General features: G+C 44.2%; 1 protein-coding gene across 1 annotated transcript in view; it reads left to right on the forward strand.

The window, feature by feature from the left end:
* Nucleotides 1-22,545, forward strand: part of LOC143155604 (sucrase-isomaltase, intestinal-like) — a 55,352-nt gene that overhangs the window by 9,096 nt on the left and 23,711 nt on the right. Inside the window, 7 exon segments of the mRNA XM_076328574.1 lie at nt 3,071-3,239; nt 3,928-4,024; nt 5,098-5,210; nt 13,483-13,608; nt 20,827-20,940; nt 21,051-21,167; nt 21,255-21,339. Coding sequence (XP_076184689.1) covers nt 3,071-3,239; nt 3,928-4,024; nt 5,098-5,210; nt 13,483-13,608; nt 20,827-20,940; nt 21,051-21,167; nt 21,255-21,339 — 821 coding nt within the window.

Raw genomic sequence — 22,545 nt, forward strand, 5'->3', positions numbered from 1 at the left:
TACTACTTCCCCAGTCTGCCGTAGTTACGTTTTGTCCTGGTGGCCTGAGGGTTGACTGCTGGATGTGAGACTGGTTCACTTGCTGGCCAGAAATGTTAATTTTCACACAGACCTCACACAGACCTTTTCAATCCTGAATCATTGTTCTTTTCCTTGATGCGAGGTTAAAAAGTAGAGAGCTTTACTCGTGAGTATAGTGCACGGTGTTTGGAAGAAAACGCCACCTTTCATCAGTCAGACTTCCCGGACAGGCAGCAGGCGACGGTTAGCAGGCAATGGGCCAGGCAGCTGTGTGGGGAGGCCGGTTTGTATTTCCACAGGCAGGAGTGTTCCCACCACAGAGGCACTAAAGGGTTAGGACTTTCAGCGGTGAACCGGAGTGCAGCTATTACCTCTTGTGCAAAGAAAAGGGTTCTTGTCTTCACAGGCTTTGCCGTGTCTAACTGCTGGTAGGGGCTGAATTTTTGACAGGGAACAACTGCTCAGCTGTATTTTTAGATTTTTTTAGATTTTTAGATCCCTTCTGTTGTCCATCACAGCACTGTTATGGTTTGTAGGACTGTCAGAGAAGAACCACGCAAATTCCTGCACACATACTGTCATTTTATGCTCCCTCCTGTTTTGTTCCTTCTTTAAACCAGCAGGATGGGAGGTGGGGGAAATATAACATTTTCTTTTATTGTCTCCAAGTGTTTAAGGAATGACAGACATCATTTTTTCATTTAAATGATTGCTCTTTGCCAACACAACACAAGCAAACACATAAAGTAACACAACAGCTTATCACAGTGCGCTGCAGAGCACAAGGGCAGCCACTTGGGAGTGGAGGCAGAGAGAGGTGCCAGGGGAAAACCTGTCCATGCTTTCCTTCAGATGGAGAAGACATAATGGTGCCTGGAAAACAGAGAGAGTCATTATCAGTCTTTTTATGTCATAGTTAATGCTATATTTAGCGCATAGCCATTCTGGCAAGCGGAGGTCTAACGAAAGACGAAGCTGATAGAGAGCGACGGCTGGCAGCACAGCACAGGGAGCTGCGCTGTTGGGAGCGGCAGCCCCCAGTGAGCCGAGTGATGGAGGGGTGCAGAGAGGGGCACTGTTTTGGCAATGCCATGCAGAAATTGAGTGCATGACAGTGGCCCAAGGGAATGCATGAGATAGATATAAAACTGTTTCTCCATGCCATTTAAAGATGTGGTGGGGCAGAGGGATTGTTCCTAGGGTTGCGGTTTGCACCACCCCAGTGACCCTCCTGGGCAGGGAGAGGACTTGCTGAGGAGAAGGAGCACTTGTAATGCCATGGTAACACTAATTGCTCTCATGATGGGAAATGTCAGTGCCGTAATGCGAGTACCATGAACGTACAAAGCCTCATGTACTCTGGACAGACATCATGGAGAGTGCTCAATGAGTTAGGACAGATATTTAGGCTCTTCCCAAAGCATTTCCCCTCCGGCATCCTTTGCTTTTTGCATAACCCCGTGGTCTGCTCAGAGCGGTGACTGCCTGCCTTGGCAGAGAGCAGAACTATGTGACGGCACTCCTTTGGACAGGAATGTAGCTCCAGAGCCCATCCCCGTTCCTACATAGCAGCAGCCCCTTGCAGAAAGGCCTCTGTTCGCCAAGGGCTGGGTCTGATTCTCAGGGATATTTTGCGTGCATTAACCTTCCTGTAAGAAAATAACCTTATTCAGTACTGCGTGTAGGTGGAGGAGATGATGGAAGGGAGGGAGAGCTGCTGCTGGCAAACAACCAAATCAAGACTTAAATACAAATTCTTACTTTTCCTGCTTGTGAGAAAGGCCAAATAGACTTTTTCAAAAATATATAGACCCTTCAGTACACGTGCTTGACTTAGGACTTGTCTAGGACACTTTAGGGATGGGTTGTGCCTGCCTTTTGCATGGAGAGGCAGGAGAGTGTCTTGGATCTGCCTCTGGGCATCCCTGTGAGTGGTTGCCCCTGCTTCCCAGTGGGGAGAGCAGAGCTGCGTGAGGCCGGCATGGTGGGAGCGGCGGTGCCCTCCCAGTCCTCCCAGGAGCGGGGACTTGTCCCCAAGCAAGGGTGCAAGTGGCACAGGTGGCAGCCAGGGCTCACCAGGGAGCATTCCCCTTGCAGGGGTAGCACTGCTCCCCCCCTGACGCAGCCCGTCTTCCACTTCTCTGATTTACTGGTCAATTTTATCAACCATTTAACTTTGTCAAAATCATTGACGAAAGACCATTAAAAGGAGAGTTATGCCACTTCTAGGCTCTATGGTTTTGCCTCATTTATTTTAATTAGCTGTAACAAATTCATGATTAAACAAGGCTCGAGAGGGTGGTATCTAAATGTGGTACTCATGGCATACACAGTACCATTAACGAAACACTTCTCCACAGCTTGACTATGTTCTCCTCCATCTAGCTTGCAGCTCATTATAGCACTAGAGATAGGAAACAGAATGTAACACCTAATTAAAATGTGAGCCTGTGTCCACAGATGATTCAATAGAAATAAAGGCATTAAGCTGGCAAGAGAAGCAGGAGAGTCATCACAATAAAAACATCTCATTCAAGCAGAGTCTGGAGGAAGCTGTCCCTCTGCTTTAGTCGCCTGCATAAAGTTGGCGATAACAAGAGTATTAGGGTCCTGATCCAGCAAAGCATTAAAAAGTAAAAACTGATAACAGATAAGTGTTGTTCTCATTAAGGATTCTGAACCCCACTGCGTAATAACAATTTTTAGCCTGCCCCATTGGTTGTCATAGAAATAGCCCAAGCAACCACCAAGCAAAACCAACCTATTTTGGTAACAGGATTATAGATAGTGTCTTCTCTTATTTTAGTTGTTCTTTTCAAAATTATACGGATGCATTTTATTGTATAAGTAGATGAGATGTCTGCAGCTATTGCAAGATGAATTTAATGTGTGTTAGGTTAAGCACATTAGAGGCATGCATAGAATTTAATGTTGTTTTAATATTGTTACTCTCCAAAATATGGAAGAAGTATAAATAGTCAGATGTGAACTTAAAATTATGCATACCAAAGATAAGCAAACTAATCATGTCTCCCTCCATTTGTCGCAGGTGGAGCAGTCCCCTGGTTGATCTGTTTTTCTCCAACCAGTATCTTCAGATCACAACTACTGTGCCATCCACTTCGGTGTATGGGTTTGGTGAACATGAGCACCCGTCCTTCAAACACAGCATGGACTTTGTTACCTATGGCACATTCAGCAGGGATCAGGCACCAACGGTAATTCACTTCATGCAACACTTTGTCCTAAACTTGTATCACAAAAACGAGGTGGCGAGGTACAGCTTTGCCGAGGGAGCACCTCTCTCTGTCTGGTAACACTGCTAATGTGAATCAATGGCAAACAGGGAATGTCACAGGTTTTGCAGGTGTCATAAGTTTTAATTAAATGACAAAACCATGAGTCATTTTGAGGGGACTTTGAAACCTTTCATCAGAGGCTTTCTCACAGTGCAGTTATTTTTCAGAAAAAAAGTATTTTGTGTGCCAAGATCCTGGTTCAGGAAAGCATTTAATTTCATGTTGGATCAATCCCTGTTCATCCAAACAAGCTGGAGTTCAGCAGGACTCATTAGATGTTTGGCTAAACTGGGGTCAGTGGTCGATAAGTCTATTTTAACTAGCAAAGTATTTCTTACCCATGCCATTTTGGAGGGTTTGGCAGAATATGGAAGGTTTAACTAAGAGAGACTAATAAGAAGCACTGTGTTGAGGCAGAAAAAACAACTCTTTTCTATCAATTTGATAGAAATTTTCACCAGTTCAGATGAAAAAATCCCTAACCTTTCAAAACAAGTCTCTAACTATGAATGAATTTATTTCCTTGTCTTTGCATATGTACCTAGCTGACAAAAATGGTGAAAAATAGCAAAGTCATGCCATACCTAATGTGCTGTTTATGTTTCAGTCATTTGCTAACCTCTGTGGAGTTCACCCTTTCTATATGTGTGTAGAAGCCGACTCCAACGCCCACGGTGTTCTCCTTCTGAACTCCAATGCACAAGGTAAAAAGATATATGGAGTCCCTATATGGACTGCATATAGAAAGATGGTAAATTAGTAAATATAAAAAACTGTTTTACTGATTGCTTTTTCAATGTGGTACAAATATGAGTGACTGTTCCATAACTGAGGTTCCAGGAATTACTATAAAGTTCTCAAAGGGTTTTCGTTAGAATGACTGTTTAAGAAGGTAAGGTATTTTCAGTGAAAATATATGATTCTTTTTTTTTTTAAGTAGATGCACATGCAGGGAAAAGAGAAGGTGGAAGAAATTTCCTCTGGGATTGGCATAACTGAATCAAATCAATTTAGGTTAGTCCTATATTCTGTCTGTGGAGAATAGTTTTGTGCGTTGCCATGGTCACCTTACTGTATTAATCCAGTGGTATAATTTCAGAAAAGGGGAATCTTCACTCAGTCTATAAAATCAGTTTCCCTTGCCAGGCAATGACTTCCAATAAGAAGATTAAAATAGCATACAGGAACCCTAAACACAAGCTTGTGGTTCCTTTTTATATAAGTGAAACTGAGATAAATGGATCTGTGCAATCTACTCTGTGTGGGTTTCTGTGATTTATTGCTGCACAATGTCAATCTGAAAGTGGAGATTACAGAAATGCTGGACAACTGCTATCCTACGTACAGGTCCTGTTTGCTCATCCGATTGTACCCACAAGGCATCAGGCAGTGACTTGATTGTGTAGCCACCTCTGCCTGGGGACACATTATGCACGGAAGAGGCCAGCGTGCATCCATATAGAATAGAATAGAATAGAATAGAATATTTCAGTTGGAAGGGACCTACAACGATCACCTAGTCCAACTGCCTGACCAATTCAGGGCTGACCAAAAGTTAAAGCATGTTATTAAGGACACTGTCCAAATGCCTCTTAAACACTGACAGGCTTGGGGCATCGGCCACCTCTGTAGGAAGCCTGTTCCAGTGTTTGACCACCCTCTCAGTAAAGAAATGCTTCCTCATGTCCAGTCTGAACCTCCCCTGGTGCAGCTTTGAACCATTCCCATGCACAGTGCAGAGCTAGTTTGTACCGAGAACCTGTTTTTTTCCTTTCAGATGTTTCTCTGAGTCCAAACCCATCCCTAACTTTCCGCATTATTGGAGGGATCCTTGACTTCTATGTCTTCCTTGGACCGACTCCCGAAAACGTAATTCAGCAATACACGGAGGTTAGTAGAAACATGCATATGGCACACAGGGCAGTACCTTGTAACGAACTCCCATCAGTGTCTGGTAGTATCAGTAGGCAGCACAGCCAAAGCTTTGTCCTGAACTGTTCATACAAAGCCGTAGCTTCAGGTCCATGGGCAACCTGGCATGTGCTCAAGTATCGGAGAACGGTCTGAGTGTAGCAGACTGGCTGGGCGTTCAATGCCCATCCCCAGCCTTTCCTGCAGTATTTCAGTATTGAAAGCAGGAGTGCATTAAAGGGATGCAATGATTAGAAAGAAATTTGTCCAAGCTTACTCTTCTCTGGGCCGTGGTAGTTTTACAGTCTTCACTACATGACCATAACTGTGTTTTGACATTGTGGATGGAGAAAACAAACTAGGCACAGCACAGATGGGAATGTTTGGGAACTTTACATCTGCTGGACTTCAGAGATATTGAATGAACTTCAAAGGCTTCAAGCCTTTATTTGCCAGTGAAATTGCTTGTTGATTTTGGAGCTGTCAGCCTGTTTTTTAATAATGAAAACCCATGTAATTGCATGGGAGAGCATAGATGTGAAAAACCCCATATTTACTGCTGTCTCACAGAGCATAACTACTTGCTTTCCAATTGCCCAATGTTTTCCAAAGAACTAAGAGTACACATGCAAATAGCTGTTTTGGGAGTGTATGTGCAATTCTTATCCAGTGAGGGCCGCCCAGAAAAAAGTAGCAGGTAACGTTCTTCCTGGACACCAAATGCCAGGCGATGCGTCAACTGGGCCCTTGCACAGAAAATTGCCACCTCAGAACCAAGCTCTGTACATAAAGAAACCAGTGCCAAGCCTAAAGAGTGTGGAGCAAAGCTGAGAAGGGGCATGTCACTGTGAGAAGGGGGATTCATGCATGCAGACCCTGAGGATTAAGCTGCAACCGGAGGTGCCGAGCAGCCTGTGGTAGGGCATCCCAGAGCCGGGCAGCCAGAGCTCGCAGTGAGATGTGCATGTGCTCTACCTTCCTCTCTGCCATCCCACCAAGGGGCCTGAGCTCTGATTTTCAGCAAACATTCTGTCTTTCCTGGCTTTTTAAAGCCTCCATATCCTATGCTTGCCTTCTTTTAAAGTGCCTGAAATGGGAACAGTAATATTGCGGTTTGGACCAAGGGAAAAAGAGGATTTAGCCCAGAAGGAAAGTATCACTGGGTTCTGTTTTGGGGATAGAAGGGAGAAGAAGCCTCGCTCATGCTGCTGTTTTGGGAGGGCTGGAGCCTTCCCAGGGTGGTGGGCTCTGATAGACCTTCCATTTCCAAGCAGAGGTTCAGGTGGTGCCTCCCAGAGAGGTGGGAGGCTGCCTGTGCCCCTCCGTGTCCTGGAGCAGGAGCGACTGCTCTGTCGCTCAGAAGTTTCCAGCTCCCTCTGTACGTCCTCCCAACCAGCCACTTCTGACCCCGGTACCACAGACCAACCAGAAAACTGGGTTTTGAACTTACATATTGGCAATGAAACCAAAAAACAAAGAAAGAAAGAAAGAAAAAGTAAAGTGACTCTCCCCCTAGCCACAGCTGTGATCCCTGCGATGAAAGCACCTATTTCAGGGGAGTCGCTGTGGCAGTGTGATGGAGATTAGAGCCATCCCCATCTCGTTTCAAAGTCTTTTGCTGGTGTTTGAAGGCAGCATTTCTGTGACTTAGCAGGTGGCCAGCAGCTGAAAATAAAATGAGAGAGCTCTCACTCCCCAGCTGATGGGTACTGGCAGCTCACTTTCCACCCCTGCGTCTCTGGAAATGGAGCTGGAGCGAGGAAAACAAGGTAAAGGGGAGCCGGTGGGCGTCTCCTAACTAGACATGTCACATGCCAGGACAAAAAATCCCTTGTTCTGCATTCTTCAAGCTTGCGCTCAGCTCTCTAGGGAATCTTAAAGAATGCATGGTAGCAATTTCATAGTGAAATAATAACTTCCTCAGTAAACATCCTGAAATTCCCAGATCGCAAATGTTACAATTACCATATTATTAGTCTCTAGGGTAATGATTTGGCTTTTATGTACAAGATATGTGGGAAGGTGAAGGAGACAGAAAAGACTTTATTTTTCAATTGTATTTTCTGTCATACTGAGAGGACTCTCCCGTGTGGTCATTGTCACGCCCCGGGGAAGGAGAGGGGGTGGAAAGGAGCAGTGTGACCAATGTCTGCAAGGCACCGCTCAGCAGCATCCCTCAGCTCTCTCGGCTGTTTGCATGGGTCTCCTCTGGAAAGTGGTGTTTTGGGAGCTCCCAGCTGCAGGGGAGCCTGGTGGGGCCAGGCTGCCCTGCTGCAATGAGCTTCTTGGGGGAATGGCACCTGCCTCCTGCCTGTGCAAGCATCTGCCCAAAATCACTGCACGGGGCTTTTTGCAGGGACCACCCATTGCATTCTCTCCAGGATGGCCCCAGTGGTGTGGCAGGGTGGCCAGGTGCCAGCTCGTGCATGGCCGTTGAGAGCATGGGAGTTGTGTGCAGAGCAAAGTGCTCCACACCTTTCTCAAACATTTTGTGCTGTTGTCTTCAGTGCCACTTCAAGACCTGAGCAACCCCCCTGGCCCCTGCCATGCTTGTTCTGTGAAAGATTTAGGACCTTTGCTCTGCTCAGTGCTCCCTCCAAACCAGTGAGTTAGGACAGCTTTGTAATGAAGCTTTTTACTGGGTCTCTAGAGTACGCAAGCTTTCCCTATGCACCTCTCCAGGTTGCTGCCAGCACCCAGGGGTGGCCCACGGGCTCTTGCCCAGGGCCACTGCTGCGTAGCCAGCTGGGGACAGCCAGGCTGTGCCAAGAGTGAGGCTCCTTGCGTGGTGATCAGGGATGATTGCAACTGCCCTGCCAGGGCCACCAGCCTCACTGTGCATCCCTGGGGCGAGGACAGGTGGCAGCAAAAGCCGTGGTGGCTGGGTGTCAGCCTGGCTCAGGCTAATCTGCTTTAAATGGTCTCCAAGGGTGATGCAGGGAGTTGGAAGGGAGCAGAGGGCTGAATGCTGGTGCCTCCGTTCTTGCTGCTGTGTCTTGTGCAGAGCAAAGGTGGGGCGTAGGATGCATCCTGCCAGTGGCACCACAGTGCTACAGCAATGGTGGCAGCGATAGGGCATGTGCTGGGCATCGTGCTGTGGGAAGGAGAAATCTCCATCCCGATTCTTCTGCTCCCTCCTGTCCCTGAGCCTGGCCGCAAGGAGCACTGCTCCTGGCACATCAGAGATGGTCCTGCCACAGATAGGTATATATATTTGACTGTAAACACACTTTTCTCCTACTACAGAAGAGGTCCAGTGTGTGGAACAGTTATATAACACAGATCTCACATTTTATGGCAAACGCCTCAGTTTGCAGGAGGATGGGAAAAAGCAGTAATAAGCTAAAGAGCTCAGCCATTGAGCTGAGTCTAGCTGAGGGTCTACAGCCAGACCTAATACCAGACCACCATTGCCAAGTCCACTGGTGGCTTTTCAGGACACAGTAACAGTGTGTAACAGCAGCATATGAGCTCCATAACAAGGCACTTAGGAAAGTTATAGTTCAACAAATGGACATTTAACAGCTGTTGGGTGGAGTGAAGGCCATGAATTTGATATTTTATCACAAATTATCTGACGACAAGCTTTAAGAGAGCATACTGCATGGCTCCTAATTCTGTTTTAAGAGCAAATTGCTGGTTTACTTCCTCCTTACAGAACTGTAGGATAGTTCTGGGTGGAAGGGACCTCAGGAGGTCTCTAGTCCAGCCTCCTATTTGAGAGGTAACATGGGGAACTTGCTTGTACCTACAGTTTTATCACAGATGATTCAGTGAGAATCTTGCAGTTGAATTCATGGGTCCCCCAAGAAAGACTAAGCAGCTGATAAGTGTTTGTGCAGTAAAGAACAAGGTTTGAAGACCTTGGCATTGAAAGCCCTTAAAATTTTTAGACTCCTGAGGTTGTGGGCATCTTCTTAATGGTTCAGCAGTTGCAGGGCCTTTCTTCTTGCTCTCCTAAAACAAAGTTCAGCTTCTGTGCATAGACTTTGAGTGAAGGTTACCCCCTGCCTGACTAGGTGCCCACAGCACTCACCTGCCTGCCTCAGCCATAGGGGATGAGCTGGATACAGATATCTGGGCCATAGGAGCACCTGTCTAATTTAGCCATTGTGTGACTATCCAAACACACTATTTCTGTGTCTAAATCCAGACCATTAGTCCACTTGGATTGTTATCGTTTCCTCCTACAGCTCTTCCTTAAAGAAAGGAAGTTTAAGCAAATATCAAGCTTCAAGAGTAATTTTATATGGCTAATTAGGGTGCAAGATTAGCAATCTTTCATGTTGAGCCTCTGTACCTGCATTGCTGGAGATCTCAGCTGCTTTGTAAGCATGGGAAAGGATATCTCTGTCTACAGCCTCTATGATATATACTCTTCTGCCGTCTCTCTCGCATCAAAGTCTTTGGTCATAGTGTTAATAGAATAGGATCCTGATTTACTATATAGCATTTATAACTTAGCTGATATCCTTGATGATCATAGTAATAATGTTATTTGTCCAATAACCCAACACAATGAAAGTGAATACAGATCACCTGCTCCCTGGGCACAGATTTTAGCTGTTAGATACACGTGTTTTCACTGAACTTTGTTCTTACTGCAAAATGCTTATAGATTCATCAGCTCTCAGGTGCATCTGAAAAAAGTGAAAAAAAAATTACATAATGCCAAGTTATGTAAACCTGGAAAAACTAACAGTGAATTTATTAAACAACACCAGGAGTTATTTAAGAACCAAGTGCAGGAGGAATTGTGGAACAGAAAATAGGATCTATTTTTTTTTCTGCTTCTGCACTACCGTATCTTCCCATTTTTTTTCCTCAGTTTGGGTACCCCATATGTTTGTTGTTTCTGCATTTCTCATGTTTTCCTCCCTCAGTTCCCCTGCCATACCTCACTTACCTTTTCTGATTCTATGGGAGTCAATTTTGCCAAGCAGACTTTCTCTGCCTACTGTATTTTATGATCATTTGTATGCAGAATGCAATCTATATGAATTAACTAGATCCTAAATATATATCAAATCCAACATGAGTTTTCAGGTTTGCAAAATTACATCCCTGCCTCTGCTGATCCATCTGCGAGTAGGTACCATATGTCAGTTATTTTATCAGGAAGCTTCAGGGGGATCCATTAGAGAGAGTCCGCAGCATAATTAGAAAAAAGAACATTTGTTTTCCCAGCTGCCCTGTTTTCATCCTTCCTCTTCAAATGTTCTGCTGATTTCAATTAAGCTCACCATAGATGCGCCAGCCTGGTGAACCTGGGGAACTAATTGCTTTAAAACTTAATATCTTGCTTGCAAGGTGGATTTTCTTCAGTTGGTTCAGCTGTAATCTCAAACTCCTTAAGGGATGTTGTCACAAAATACTTCCTCGCCATGGGGCAGCTCTGTGGTCTGCAGGCGAGACAGCACCGTCATGTAAGGGTGAGCAGCTGAACCTCAGCAAACCCCAGCACTGGGGGTGTGCCCTTTGGGAAAGACCCTGGCTGGCACACTGGTGGCCACACTCCACCTCCAGCCCCGCTGGTGTCCACCTGGGTGCTCGATAGGACAGGCGGGCAGAAGCAAATCCCCATCCAGCTCTTGAACCACATTGTATTGGAGATGTCCCGGGCTGACTATCCTCCCCAGCCAGGAGCAAGTCGGAGTATCGCAGGACCTGGAGCAGGGCTGCCCAGCGGTTCCCGCTGCCTCTGCCCAGGCTGGTCACCCCCGTGGTGGTTCCCGTTTCCCAGCCCGCTCGAGGAGAGGCAGCGGATGCCACACAGACATCCTGCCAGGGCACTGGCTCTGTGTTCAGCCACAGGATTAATATTTATCAGCCGGTTTTCCCTCTTCCTCTTGTCCAACGGAAGAAGCCTGTGCACAAAACATTTTATTTCATTAGGGAGTTCTTTTGTTTTGGTCTGTCTTTTTAACCTTGTTTGTATAGGTCACTCTGTTTACAGTAGAGAAAGTAAGGGCAAAATATGCATCTGCTTTAGGAGCACAAAGTGGTGGGGTTCACAGAGCTCATCTTGCAGCCTTGGCTGGTCTAAAACAAGCTCTGCTGCCTCCTCAGATGAATTTATCCTTAATAGGATGAGTGTGGTTGTGACAGAGAAGCAGACTTCTTGCCCTGAGGCTTGCCGTGCTCTGCTGGACACCTCGGTGCCGGCTCACAGGGTGTCTAGGAGATCATCCTAAGCCATCGTGCCCCATTCAGCTCTCCACGGGAAACCCCAGCAGAGCTTGAAAGATGGTCTGGGGGATCAGGTGTGTCCACACAAGCTGGAAATAACTAATGGCACGTGTAACCAGATGAGACTGCACCGTGGTGGCAACGGCGTGTCTCTGCCCACTGGACTCCCCTACGTGGTAGGGGGCCACCTTCATCTGTCCAGGGCCTCTCCCGGCAAGGGCACAGCAGTGTGCAGCGAAGGCTAAGTGTAGCTGCGTCAGGAGCATGCTGCTGACAGCTGCTCTTGCTTCCTCTGAAGGGCTTAGCCTTCAGCTAAGTTGGAGGTGAAGTAGGTGTTGAGGAGGGTGAAGAGAGTAGCAGGCATACGGGGCAGCTGTGCTGTTCAGCTGGAGCATCCCTCCTGGAGGGACTCAAACCATTAACCTCACCAGTTGTTCTGGCCTCCTCCTGCTTTTTCTTAGGTGAGATAGCAGCATCCCAACAAGCGAAAGCACACTGTGTAGCCAAATTTGTAATGCTTAGTGCTTAAAGTTTGCCTGTCTGTCCACAAGCCATTCTTGTTTAGAAGGAATTTACCCTGTGTGTTCCCCCAGCTTGGGTGCATTAAAACATCCTCTGCTTTTCCCTGCTTTTCTCCTGCATCTGTTTTTTCTGTCCGGTGCAGTTTGCACATCCCACCAGCTCTAGCATCCATGACGTATTTTAGAGCAATTTCAAGTTCAGCATTGCTTTCCCAGGTCAGACTCTTACTGGAGAAAATCCCATAGGAAAGTGCTCCTTTATGCATTGCAATCTCTAGAGAGCCTAGCAATGCAACAGATAGAGTGCCAGGAGTGCCTTGTTTTATTTAATTAAAGATGGGGTTTAGCTGCCAATGTGCAAGTTTTGTTCTTTTTCACTTCTTAGTGTAATTACCTAACTATGGAGATCCACAAGGAAATAAGGGAGGACCAGTTATTTAGCCAAAGGGAGTTAATAGCTGCAACTGATTAATAAGTCATGGGTGCTTACTAGCTACTTGATTTTCATGTATTGCCTGCAAGGATGTTAGAAATACTGAACAAAGGTTAATTTCATGGGATCTGTTTAAAACTGGAGTAAGGATTTCAAGAGATGTCCCCCAGAAAACACCAGTGTGTACTAATGAGGCAACACCAGATTTCAGCTTATTTCTAGAACAGACACATTGTGGTTGCTCGCTGCTTGTCCCAGGTTGCCAGAGCAGCTCTCACCGGGGCAAGCAGAGCAGGATGCCTTGCTCCCCTGTGCTCTCAATCTAGTTTCCTTATGCAATTTACAGCTGGATTACATGGAGCCAGTGGAAATCAAATATTTATAAAATCATATTTAACTCATTACCTTGTGTTTCAGTTGAGAATTTTGGGACCAAACAGTAACTCTGACCTTGAAGAGGTTTGTCAATGCCTGGCAACACAATGCTGTGGGCCAGCAATAAGAACAGTCAGTCATAAGTAACTGAATTTCATCAGGGTGGTGTGTAAATATAATTAAAACTCCAGAGAGCTCAAATAAACATCAGACTCTTGACGAGTTAGCTCAGCTGGATGTGGCAAGAGAAATTAGCAAAGCTGACGTTGCTGTGTAGCATCAGACATTTGCCTGCTGCTGACCAAAGGGTTTGTGGACTTGGCACGGCTCAGGCAGTGCAAGGCTCCACTCTGGGCTTCCACCAGCGTGCGCCGCCTAAGTGAAGGCACGTGCTACTGTGTGGAGGCTGAGACCTCAGCGAGACCCTCATTTAATGTTAGCCTGGGTTTTATACACCGTGTCTTCCACTGGGGTGTTCTTAGAAGTGACGCTCAGTGTGGGTGTCACTCACAGCCTCTGCTAAGGACAAGGGTCCACCAGGAGAAGTGTTTTTTTGAAGCCAAACATTCTGTACAGTGAGCTGTTCTGAGAAAGGAAAGGGTATTTCATGGGTGTGCGATACCTGTGCCCTGATCTTCATGGCGTAAATGAGCTGGGAGCCTCTCCTGATGTTTCAGAATAACTTCTCTTCATCTCGCTTCTTGCATTTCTGTATTCCTCATTCCTGCTGTAGGCCATTGGACGCCCACATATGCCTGCCTACTGGTCTTTGGGATTTCATCTTTCCCGATGGGGTTATGGCAGCATTGATGTTTTAAAGAAAACTGTCGATCGCATGCACTACTATGATATCCCATATGTAAGTATGAATTTTTCACTGTTTATGCTAATTTTACAATCCAAAGTGAGACGAATAAAATTATAATAGAGGAAAAGTGATTATCCTACAAAGAGAATTGTAGAATAAAAGGGTGTTCATGATCTTATGTAGTGGTTTTGCATGTAATATCTTTATAATGCTTAAAAGAACACTTAAAGTGGGCTTTGAACATGAGGTTTAAGTGCTTCTCTTGGCTGCATAGCAGGCTATTCTGGTGTGGATTTACTGTTACGCAATATGAGGTGCTAGCATTTGAAAAATAAATTATGGTACTTCTGGTGCATATCACTGCCAAACTGTTGCTAAACTAGGACTTTTACATTTCCATTTTGTCCATTTTACCATGTGAGTTTATAGGAGCTGAATTTGGCCTGACAATTATTTACAATTATTATAGCCAATCTCCTAGATTTCATTTCATATGTTAGTTACCTTTTAGAAATGCAGCTGCATACATTCTGATTTCTGTATCAAATACTTCAATCATAGAATCATAGAATAGGTTTGGGTTGGAAGGGGACCTCTAAAGGTCATCTAGTCCAACCCCCCTGCCGTGGGCAGGGACATCTTCAACCAGATCAGGCTGCTCAGAGCCCTGTCCAACCTGACCTTGAATGTTTCCAGGGATGGGGCATCCACCACCTCTCTGGGTAACCTGTTCCAGTGTTTCATCGTGAAAAATTTCTTCCTTATATCTAGTTTAAATCTACTCTCTTTTAGTTTAAAACCATTCCCCCTTGTCCTGTCGCAACAGGACCTGCTAAAAAGTCTGTCCCCATCTTTCTTATAAGCCCTCTTTAAGTATTGAAGGGCCGCAATAAGGTCTCCCTTGAGCCTTCTCTTCTCCAGGCTAAACAACCCCAACTGTCTCAAGCCTTTCCTCACAGGAGAGGTGTTCCATCCCTCCCTCTGATCATTTTCATGGCCCTCCTCTGGACCTGCTCCAACAGGTCCATGTCTTTCCTGAACTGAGGACTCCAGAGCTGGATGCAGTACTCATGTGATGTTTACTTTAAAAATGTTTAGGATGTCCAACATCTTGATATTGACTATATGGAACGTCGCCTGGACTTTACCTATGATAAAGTGAACTAGGCAGGTCTGCCAGAGTACCTCCAACAGCTGAAGAAGGAAGGAATGCACAATGTTGTGATTCTGGTAAATTAACGATGTTGCTAATTATTTCTCCATTTATAAGAACTATTTGCAGCATAGTGTTTATTGCAGTATCCAGGTGCTAATGCACGCATGCTATTGTAGCAGATTTTCCATTTTTGTCAATGGTTGAGAAGAGCTGAAGAACAATTTCTCACAGATTTCGTATTTAAATGTGTTGCATTTATCAGATATCAGTGTACCAGTATCATCTCTATACCATAACATTATTTCTCTTTCACTTTTTTCCCACTCGGTTATGATAAATTTTGCCTCTGTTCAGGGCTGAGTTGAAATAGGATTGCTTTCATGCAATTCTTTCCCTGAAAATAAACAAATGAGTTTAATATGCACACAAAAATAGCTGAATAGTGGGAAAAATCTATTCATAATCACTCTGGAAAGCTAGTAACTACAATTCACATTGCCTTATATTTACTTTTTATCTAAATTAATGTAAGAGATGTTTGTTTGCATAAAATTTGTGGAAAATGTATGTTGAACCTGTAACCAAATGAATTAATTTGGGCAGAAGTGAAAATTGCAGTTTTCCATCTTCCCCTGTCAATTTTTCCAACAAAGTTTGCTGTTTCTCTCCAGCAAGTCCCCATACATGTCTTCATGACGAAATTACTCTTTGTCACAATAGCTAAGTGAGTGCCAATAGTGGCAAGGAAATTGGAGACCAATTAAGTTGAAATTTAAATAAAAAATCAAAGAAATTAAGAAATTAAATAAAAAGCCTTGACAGATGCATAAGACCTTGCTCTCCAGGGCTCCCTCAGCAGCGCAGTACTAGGAGGGCTGCACTCCCCAGTGCAGGCTGGGGCAGTTGCACCGCCGGGGAAGGATCGGGGTGGGAAGGCTCAGGAGTGCCGAGAGCCGGAGCATCGCACGCAGGGGGCGAAGCATCGCCACAGAGAAGAGAGGCGTAATTTGTTCTCCATAACCACTAGGGACAGGATGAGAAGATAAGTGGTTTAAATTGCAGCAGAAAAGATTTAAGGTAGACATTAGGATAAAGCTGCCTGTCTGCAAGGCGAGCCAAGCAGGGAGCCAGCTGCCCGGGGCCGGGGGTCCCTCCCCGCATGGGTGCTGTGAACAGGTCCGACAGATGCATCAGGGACGGCTCAGGCTGAGCTGACCCACAGGGGAAGGAGGAGGAGACAATCCCACAGAGTCCCTCTCAGAACTTTTTGCTGTAATTGCAGTCTTCTATTTTCCAGCCTAAATGGTCAGCTTACACCTTTAATTTGGGTGCTACTATTCTTATTTACCTCAAACTGCCAGTCTCTCGTCCTACTTTCTTCCTTGATATATTTATTCGAACAAGCATATTCTCCCTTAGCCTTTTTTGCTAGGCTAAACAAACTGAAGTATTTTATTCTCTTTTTATTGGGTGAGGTCTTTGGATCTCATTGTAGTAGCTCTCCCCGACACGTGCCCCAGTTTGAATGCATTTGCCTGTGTAACAGATAACTGGATTTCACAGTGCTCCAGATGATGCCCCCACAGTGTTTGGAAAATGGCAGAAATATTTCCTTCTTTCTGCTAAAAATTGTCTCATATGACAAAGCCCTGCATAACATTTACCTACATTATATTGGTGGCTCATACTTGTAAGGAGACCAATTAATCCAGCTGAATCATAATGGACAGGCCACTAATGTTTGGGCCCTACGTTGATCCTGTCCTTTTAAAATAAGGGCCACGTTCCTCATCTTGTCACGGGGGTTCTGTCAAAGGCTTGTGGGAAGAGAGACTGAATCGTAGAGTCCTAAATTGTGGAACAGTTCCTCTTTCATTTGTGGTGGTGTGTCAGATGTTTACTGGAGTCAAGATAACAGAGAGCTACTGCAGTTTCCTCATCTAAAAATCACATTATCTTGTCAAATAGATAGATTAGGCCAGAAGTGCCTCCCTGTCCTTATTTTTTCCTCCACAACTTGTTGTAAAGTTTAGCATATGACTGGGGATGGACTAGTCAGCACCACAGATACCCATATCAGTGTTTTCTTTTTGAAATACAGTTATGAGGTTTGCTGTTCTTCAGTCTGCTGGGATTTTTTTGGTAGTTTCATTAAAAATATGTGCTCTGTATTTATTATTGGCTTAATCTTCACTTTGTTGTACTATAATTGCATTCACCGCTAGGAATCTCAAACAAAACCACACAGCCCAAGTCATCAATTACATACTGATAATGGAAATAGCAGCCTATATCGTGAGCACTGTTTGCCAGCAATTTGTCCTCAAAGATACATTCCCATGAAGATCCCAGTTCTTCTGCACCTGTAAATCGTGAGAAGCTCCGGGGTGCAGCAGTGAACACAGTTTCCACCAGTGAAAGTCCAAAGCACAGAGTTTAAACAGTAACAGATTACTAAGTCACTCTGATGGAGAGCAACTTCAAGACAAAAACAGTCAAAAATTAACTGGATACATCATCGTAAATAACTAACCAAGTGGTAGACGAGCACATGTGCTGTCAGGACTGAGTGCTCTTTCCAACTACTAGGCAGTTTAGGCTCCCTGTATCCTCAATACTGGTCTAAAAATTATCTAATCTCTTCGAGCTGTAACATTAAATACCACCTGCCTATATATTGGTTTATCTCAAAGAAGTTTGAAAGACATGAGTATATCAGCAAAATACCATGAGTTTGGGGTAGCTTTTCCCATGCACACTCTTGCCCTTCAGTAAATACATGGTAGTCACCTCTTTTTAATCAAAGTTAGGATGCTTCCAGTTGTTTTGCACTTGCTGCTGGGTAAGAAGCTACAGACAAGCAGTCACAGTTTAGTAGGTGAGCTATGGTATCTTCTTACTTGTGTGTTTAACTTCAACAACATTTTTAAAGCCCTTCCAGTTTCTCAGATGGCGCATGCTAGAGCAGTGCAAGGAGCTGTTGCTATATAAATCTGAATTCAGCTGTTAGGCAGATGTAAGGAATATAACAACAATTCTTAATTCATGTAATGAGTTAATGGGAATCCAGATAGGAAGCCCTTCTTTCCTCCTTCCACTAACCTGTAACTAAGGACTGTCTTCTGCTCTAGTTCTTTAGATAAGCTTGTGAAAAAGAACAAAAGCTAATCCAGTTTGTCCTTCATTTTTTAAAAGCTAATTGGAAGTATAGGTTGAACTGGTAGTGAAGTTTTCTATTGTCACTTTATTACAGTTACTGATATTTCTGTCAAACTCTGACTGTTAGCATTCTTTAGTGATGTAAAGCATTCCCATAAGTTGAGTCAGGAGCTGGAACAGTATGAAGGGTTTCATTCCCAAGTGACAACAAAGACATGCTAACTGCAATCAAGGCAAGCGTAATCCAGTTTGATACCAAAAGAACAATTTTCTATTTAGATTCCCTTTGGGTAGTGACAGTAATGAGTGAGTTCCCCAAGTGTAGCAGATTGTTGCCTCCCTCATGATGATTTCAGGAAATGCGCTCTGATTGCAGTCACTTAGTGTCATGTAAAACCTCTAGTAAATGGATTTGGGGAAGATGGGTTCAGTCCTCCTCATCTCAGACCGCTATGGTCACAAGCAAAGTACAGATCCTGACAGCCAGCAGTATTAACAGGGTAACCTGCCTGAGGACGGGACCCTGAACTCAGTTGTGCCACCACCGCTGGAGTAGCTGGTGCCTCACCAACGGGAAGTCCAGTCCCCACGCTCGCATCCAGTGCTGAGAGCCCTCTGTGCCTACGGTCACCTTGATAGTAGCACGGCCCCATTACCAGAGTCTCTAAATGCAGTCCTTCAGCACTTCTCTCTCCTGATCTCTTTCAGCAGCCACCTCCATTTAACGGAAATTTTGTCTAAGAGTGTCAGTACTTGGTCATCATTATTGCGCTGAATAATGTGCGTGCTTCAGCTGACTCAGAACAAATATATTCTTTAGAAACAAAGAAAGAAGTTACTTCTAAAAGTAACAATGACTACAATGTAAAATGATAAACATTATTACTGAAGAGGAGCTTTAATGAAAGACCTGGTATACCTTCCATTAAATCACACTAAAAATAGAAGCAGCTAGGAATAACATGAGTGACAAATTACTTAAAAGTCAATAGCAACATGCTTATGATTCAAAATAATGTTTGATAGCTTTAGCATTTTAAAGACCAGCTCTATGAGCTGTAGAGGCTAAAATTTCCAGAGATGAGTTTTTATGGATGTGCGTCAAAATCTATGTCTGGGGCCACAGGTGGAAGTGTGTCAGTCTGGATATGTGCTGGGTGCCCCCAGGTCTCAGGTTGAGGATGCTCAGCACCTCCTCTCCAAGAGCTGCTAAAAAGGTGAGTTAGGGAAGATTTAACAGACATGAACTTCCTCCCCCACAAACAACCCATGAATGCACGGGAGGGTTTTGTTCTCTTTAGGATGATACTAAACCTGCATAATATATTAGATTTATGCACCAGAATAACCTTTCAGCTGAAGGAAACCAGAAGTTTGGATTAGGAGTAGCTAATTAAGCTGACTTCTTCCAGCCTTCAAGTCCCTTGAGAGACATCTTTTCCACAATTATAACATAATTATTGCAGATGGACAGTTTTCTCTTTTCCAAAGCTGAACTATTAAACAAGTTAAAAATGTAATGGACACTTATACTCTTTATGGAGGTGATGCTGAAGCTAGATAGTTAAAGTTGAACACAATTTTGCACTTAAGGTAGAGATTTAGCAGATTTGTTTTTTTTTTTTTTTGAGGCAAGGAAGAATATACTTTCCTCACCAGGGCTATAGCTATCAGAGGGCTTACAAGTAAACCAGGCAATTAATTTAGGCATTAAAATGAGCTTTAAAACATGCCTTTAAAGAAATTTACCATTTGAGATCAGATATTTTTTGTTCTTAAGAAGTTTATTAGTTAGACTTCTATCACATTTTAATTAAAGTTCACTTAAATTATTGCACAAGCTATAAGTGAACGGAAGAATTGTTTCAGTGGTGTTTTCCTCCATTGTGTTTCATAACTGTAAGGTTTTGGCTTAAGCAGAACCTGAGGGAATAACATTTTCTAAGAGAAAAGTAGAGAATTCCTTCCTTCTAAAATGGCTGCAGTCTTCCTCTGTTCTAAATAACACAAAGTAAATAGTTGCTCCTAATTAGGGACATATTGCAAAGCGCACTTATCTCCTTTTAATCCCACTTGACTGCTGACCAGAGTTCAATAGTATCTCTTCATTCACTGGTATCTTAAAGTATTCCTAACTTTATTACTTACTGGCATGGTGGGCCACCATCTTCCCCAGGAGCAGATTAGGCTCCCTTTTGATGAGCTTGGTGGCTACCGATGGCCATCCTGAGGCAGAGAAGCCGGTGGTGTCAATGCCACTAGCAGCAATGTGAGGTGGTGACCGCCCCAAGCAGTGAAAGGGGCAGCAAGGATGAGCTATGGGGCGTAAAACGTTGTGGTCTTCACGCCTGGGGAGAACAGAGACATATGGCCCCGCAGGCATGCATGAGTTCGGTTACTCTGCACCAGGCTGGCATAAAACACCCTTGTCTGACATTGGATATGAAGGGAGGGCTAACGAGGTCCTTTTGAGCTTGGATGTGTCCCAGCTTCAAGCCCCTTGAGAAGTTTTAGTTATTCCAGCATTGAGCTGCTGATGCTGAGGCAGCTGGAATGAGGATTGCCTTGGAGGAAACCCAGAGGTGTCCAAGTGTGGGAATGCTCAGCGTGGCACCCCGTTCTGCCAAGCAGAGACCTCGGCAAGGGGGAAAGTAAAATCTAGTGCGTCTCTAAAATCATTTGAACATAGAATGTCTGATAAAAAATAAACATGAGGGTATTTAATAATTTCACATCACTTTTGCCTTATACAAGAAATATTCATGACATATCTTTAATGACTTTTCCTAAACTATTTTGTGCTCTCAACTCTTACTAAATTTTAATGCTGTTTTCTTCCAATATTATTGCAATCTGCATTAAGAACATAATCCAAATTTTTCTAAAATATACAAATAGAAAAGTAATTGTTACCTTTGGGATTTCAGTAATGGAAGTGTAATCACTGTTTTCAGGACCCTTTCATAACTAAGGACGAAGAACTGGGCACTTACAGGCCTTATGATCTCGGAGAGGAAATGGGAGTCTGGGTGAACAACTCCGATGGCATAACTCCTGCTGTTGGAAAGGTTGGTTTATTAAATTCTCTAATGCGTTTGGTCTAGTGTGCTTCAAAGTGGTAAAGCAGCTGTGTAACAGAAATGAGAAGATAATGAGGTGTTATACCTGTGAACTCTAGGCCTGGCCCCCCGGAGACTCGGTGTTTCCTGACTACACCAACCCCAGGACAGTTGAGTGGTGGACCCAGATGTGTCTGGAGTTTAAGGATGTCCTTGACTATGATGGGGTCTGGATTGTATGTCTCATTATACTTGTCCTCCCTTCTTTTAAAAAAAGAAAATGAGGCTTTTGACATGCGTCTTTCTTACTCTCTTTATTAAAGGATATGAACGAACCATCTAATTTCTGAAGAGGCCAGTATCCTGGATGTGCTGTTAATGATATCAATAACCCTCCTTATGTTCCTAGTAAGTAAAGCTTCCTTGACAATCTTTTTTTTTTTTTTTAATCCTGGATAGGCTATTAGAAAAAAATTCGATCCTCTCAATTTCCTTTTTCCCCTGCCTGTTCCGTGCGTTCAGTTACATATTTCAATATATTCAAGACTCCATTGGCTCAGCTTTGGTCGAGTATCAAACATAAGCCACTTTCCCCTGTCACTGGGGCTGCCTTGTAACAGAGCTAGAAAAATGGCCTTCCCTGCCATTCTCTGAGCAACTGGTTTGCATCAGAGAAAGGGCAAGATATCTATATACTGTAACTCAGCTACAGATTTATGGAAGGAGTAACCCTTCTGCCTTACCATGACCACTGCTAGTCCCAGGGATGGGCAGTCTCTGCCTTTTCCACAAGCCATGACAAGGAAGATGGCAACTCCCTGATGCCTTAATTCAATATCTTTTCTTTCTCTTAGGAAAGAAATTTTCATTGCCTTACTAAAAATGGGCTAAAAATGAGTTTAAAAACGCCCAAGCCTATGGGAGACTGATAGGAATGGGAACACCTCTTCCAGTAGCCGAGTTAATGACGTGCTCATTCTTCCCCAGGAAGCCGTGAGTACTTACAATTAGTGCCAGTGGTCCTGGCAATTAATCCAGCCGACATTTCCCCAGGAAAGCCCGGCTGCCCGAGCAATGCTAATATGCAGCAGGAAGTTGATAAATAAATGAGTTCTTGACAGTGAAGTATTGGAAGTCTCCCCGTTTTCCCTTCAGGCTGTTGAACTGTCATGTGAATTCTTCATTTTATTTATTGAATCTCATTTCTTTTCACTCTGAATACAAAAGAAACATAAACATGACAAAATATTATAAAAAGATTGTAAATTATTGAAACCAGAAGCAGAGCTTTTAGTTATGATATTGGTGTTTGCCCTCTTTGCGGGGAAACCGCTGATTGTAACTTGTATACTGGCCCTGTGGGTCTTGTCATTGACCAAAGCCCAGGAACTGATGAGACATTTCCACCTTTTCCTTAAGCTACCTCCATTTTTGTCAGCATTCAGAGCTGCAAAAAAAGGTGTGAGACTTTGGGGAAGATGGCCGAAACAGCAGAGCTCCCTTTACCCTCACAAATAAAGGACTGAGGGATGGACCCATAAAGAGGCTTCTGAGCCATGAAGCTGAGCTTTATGACAATTAGCATTGAAGTCTGAGCCATTATAGAGGAGTCAG

Source organism: Aptenodytes patagonicus, chromosome 1 (genome assembly GCF_965638725.1).
Source record: "Aptenodytes patagonicus chromosome 1, bAptPat1.pri.cur, whole genome shotgun sequence".
Lineage (NCBI taxonomy): Eukaryota > Metazoa > Chordata > Aves > Sphenisciformes > Spheniscidae > Aptenodytes > Aptenodytes patagonicus.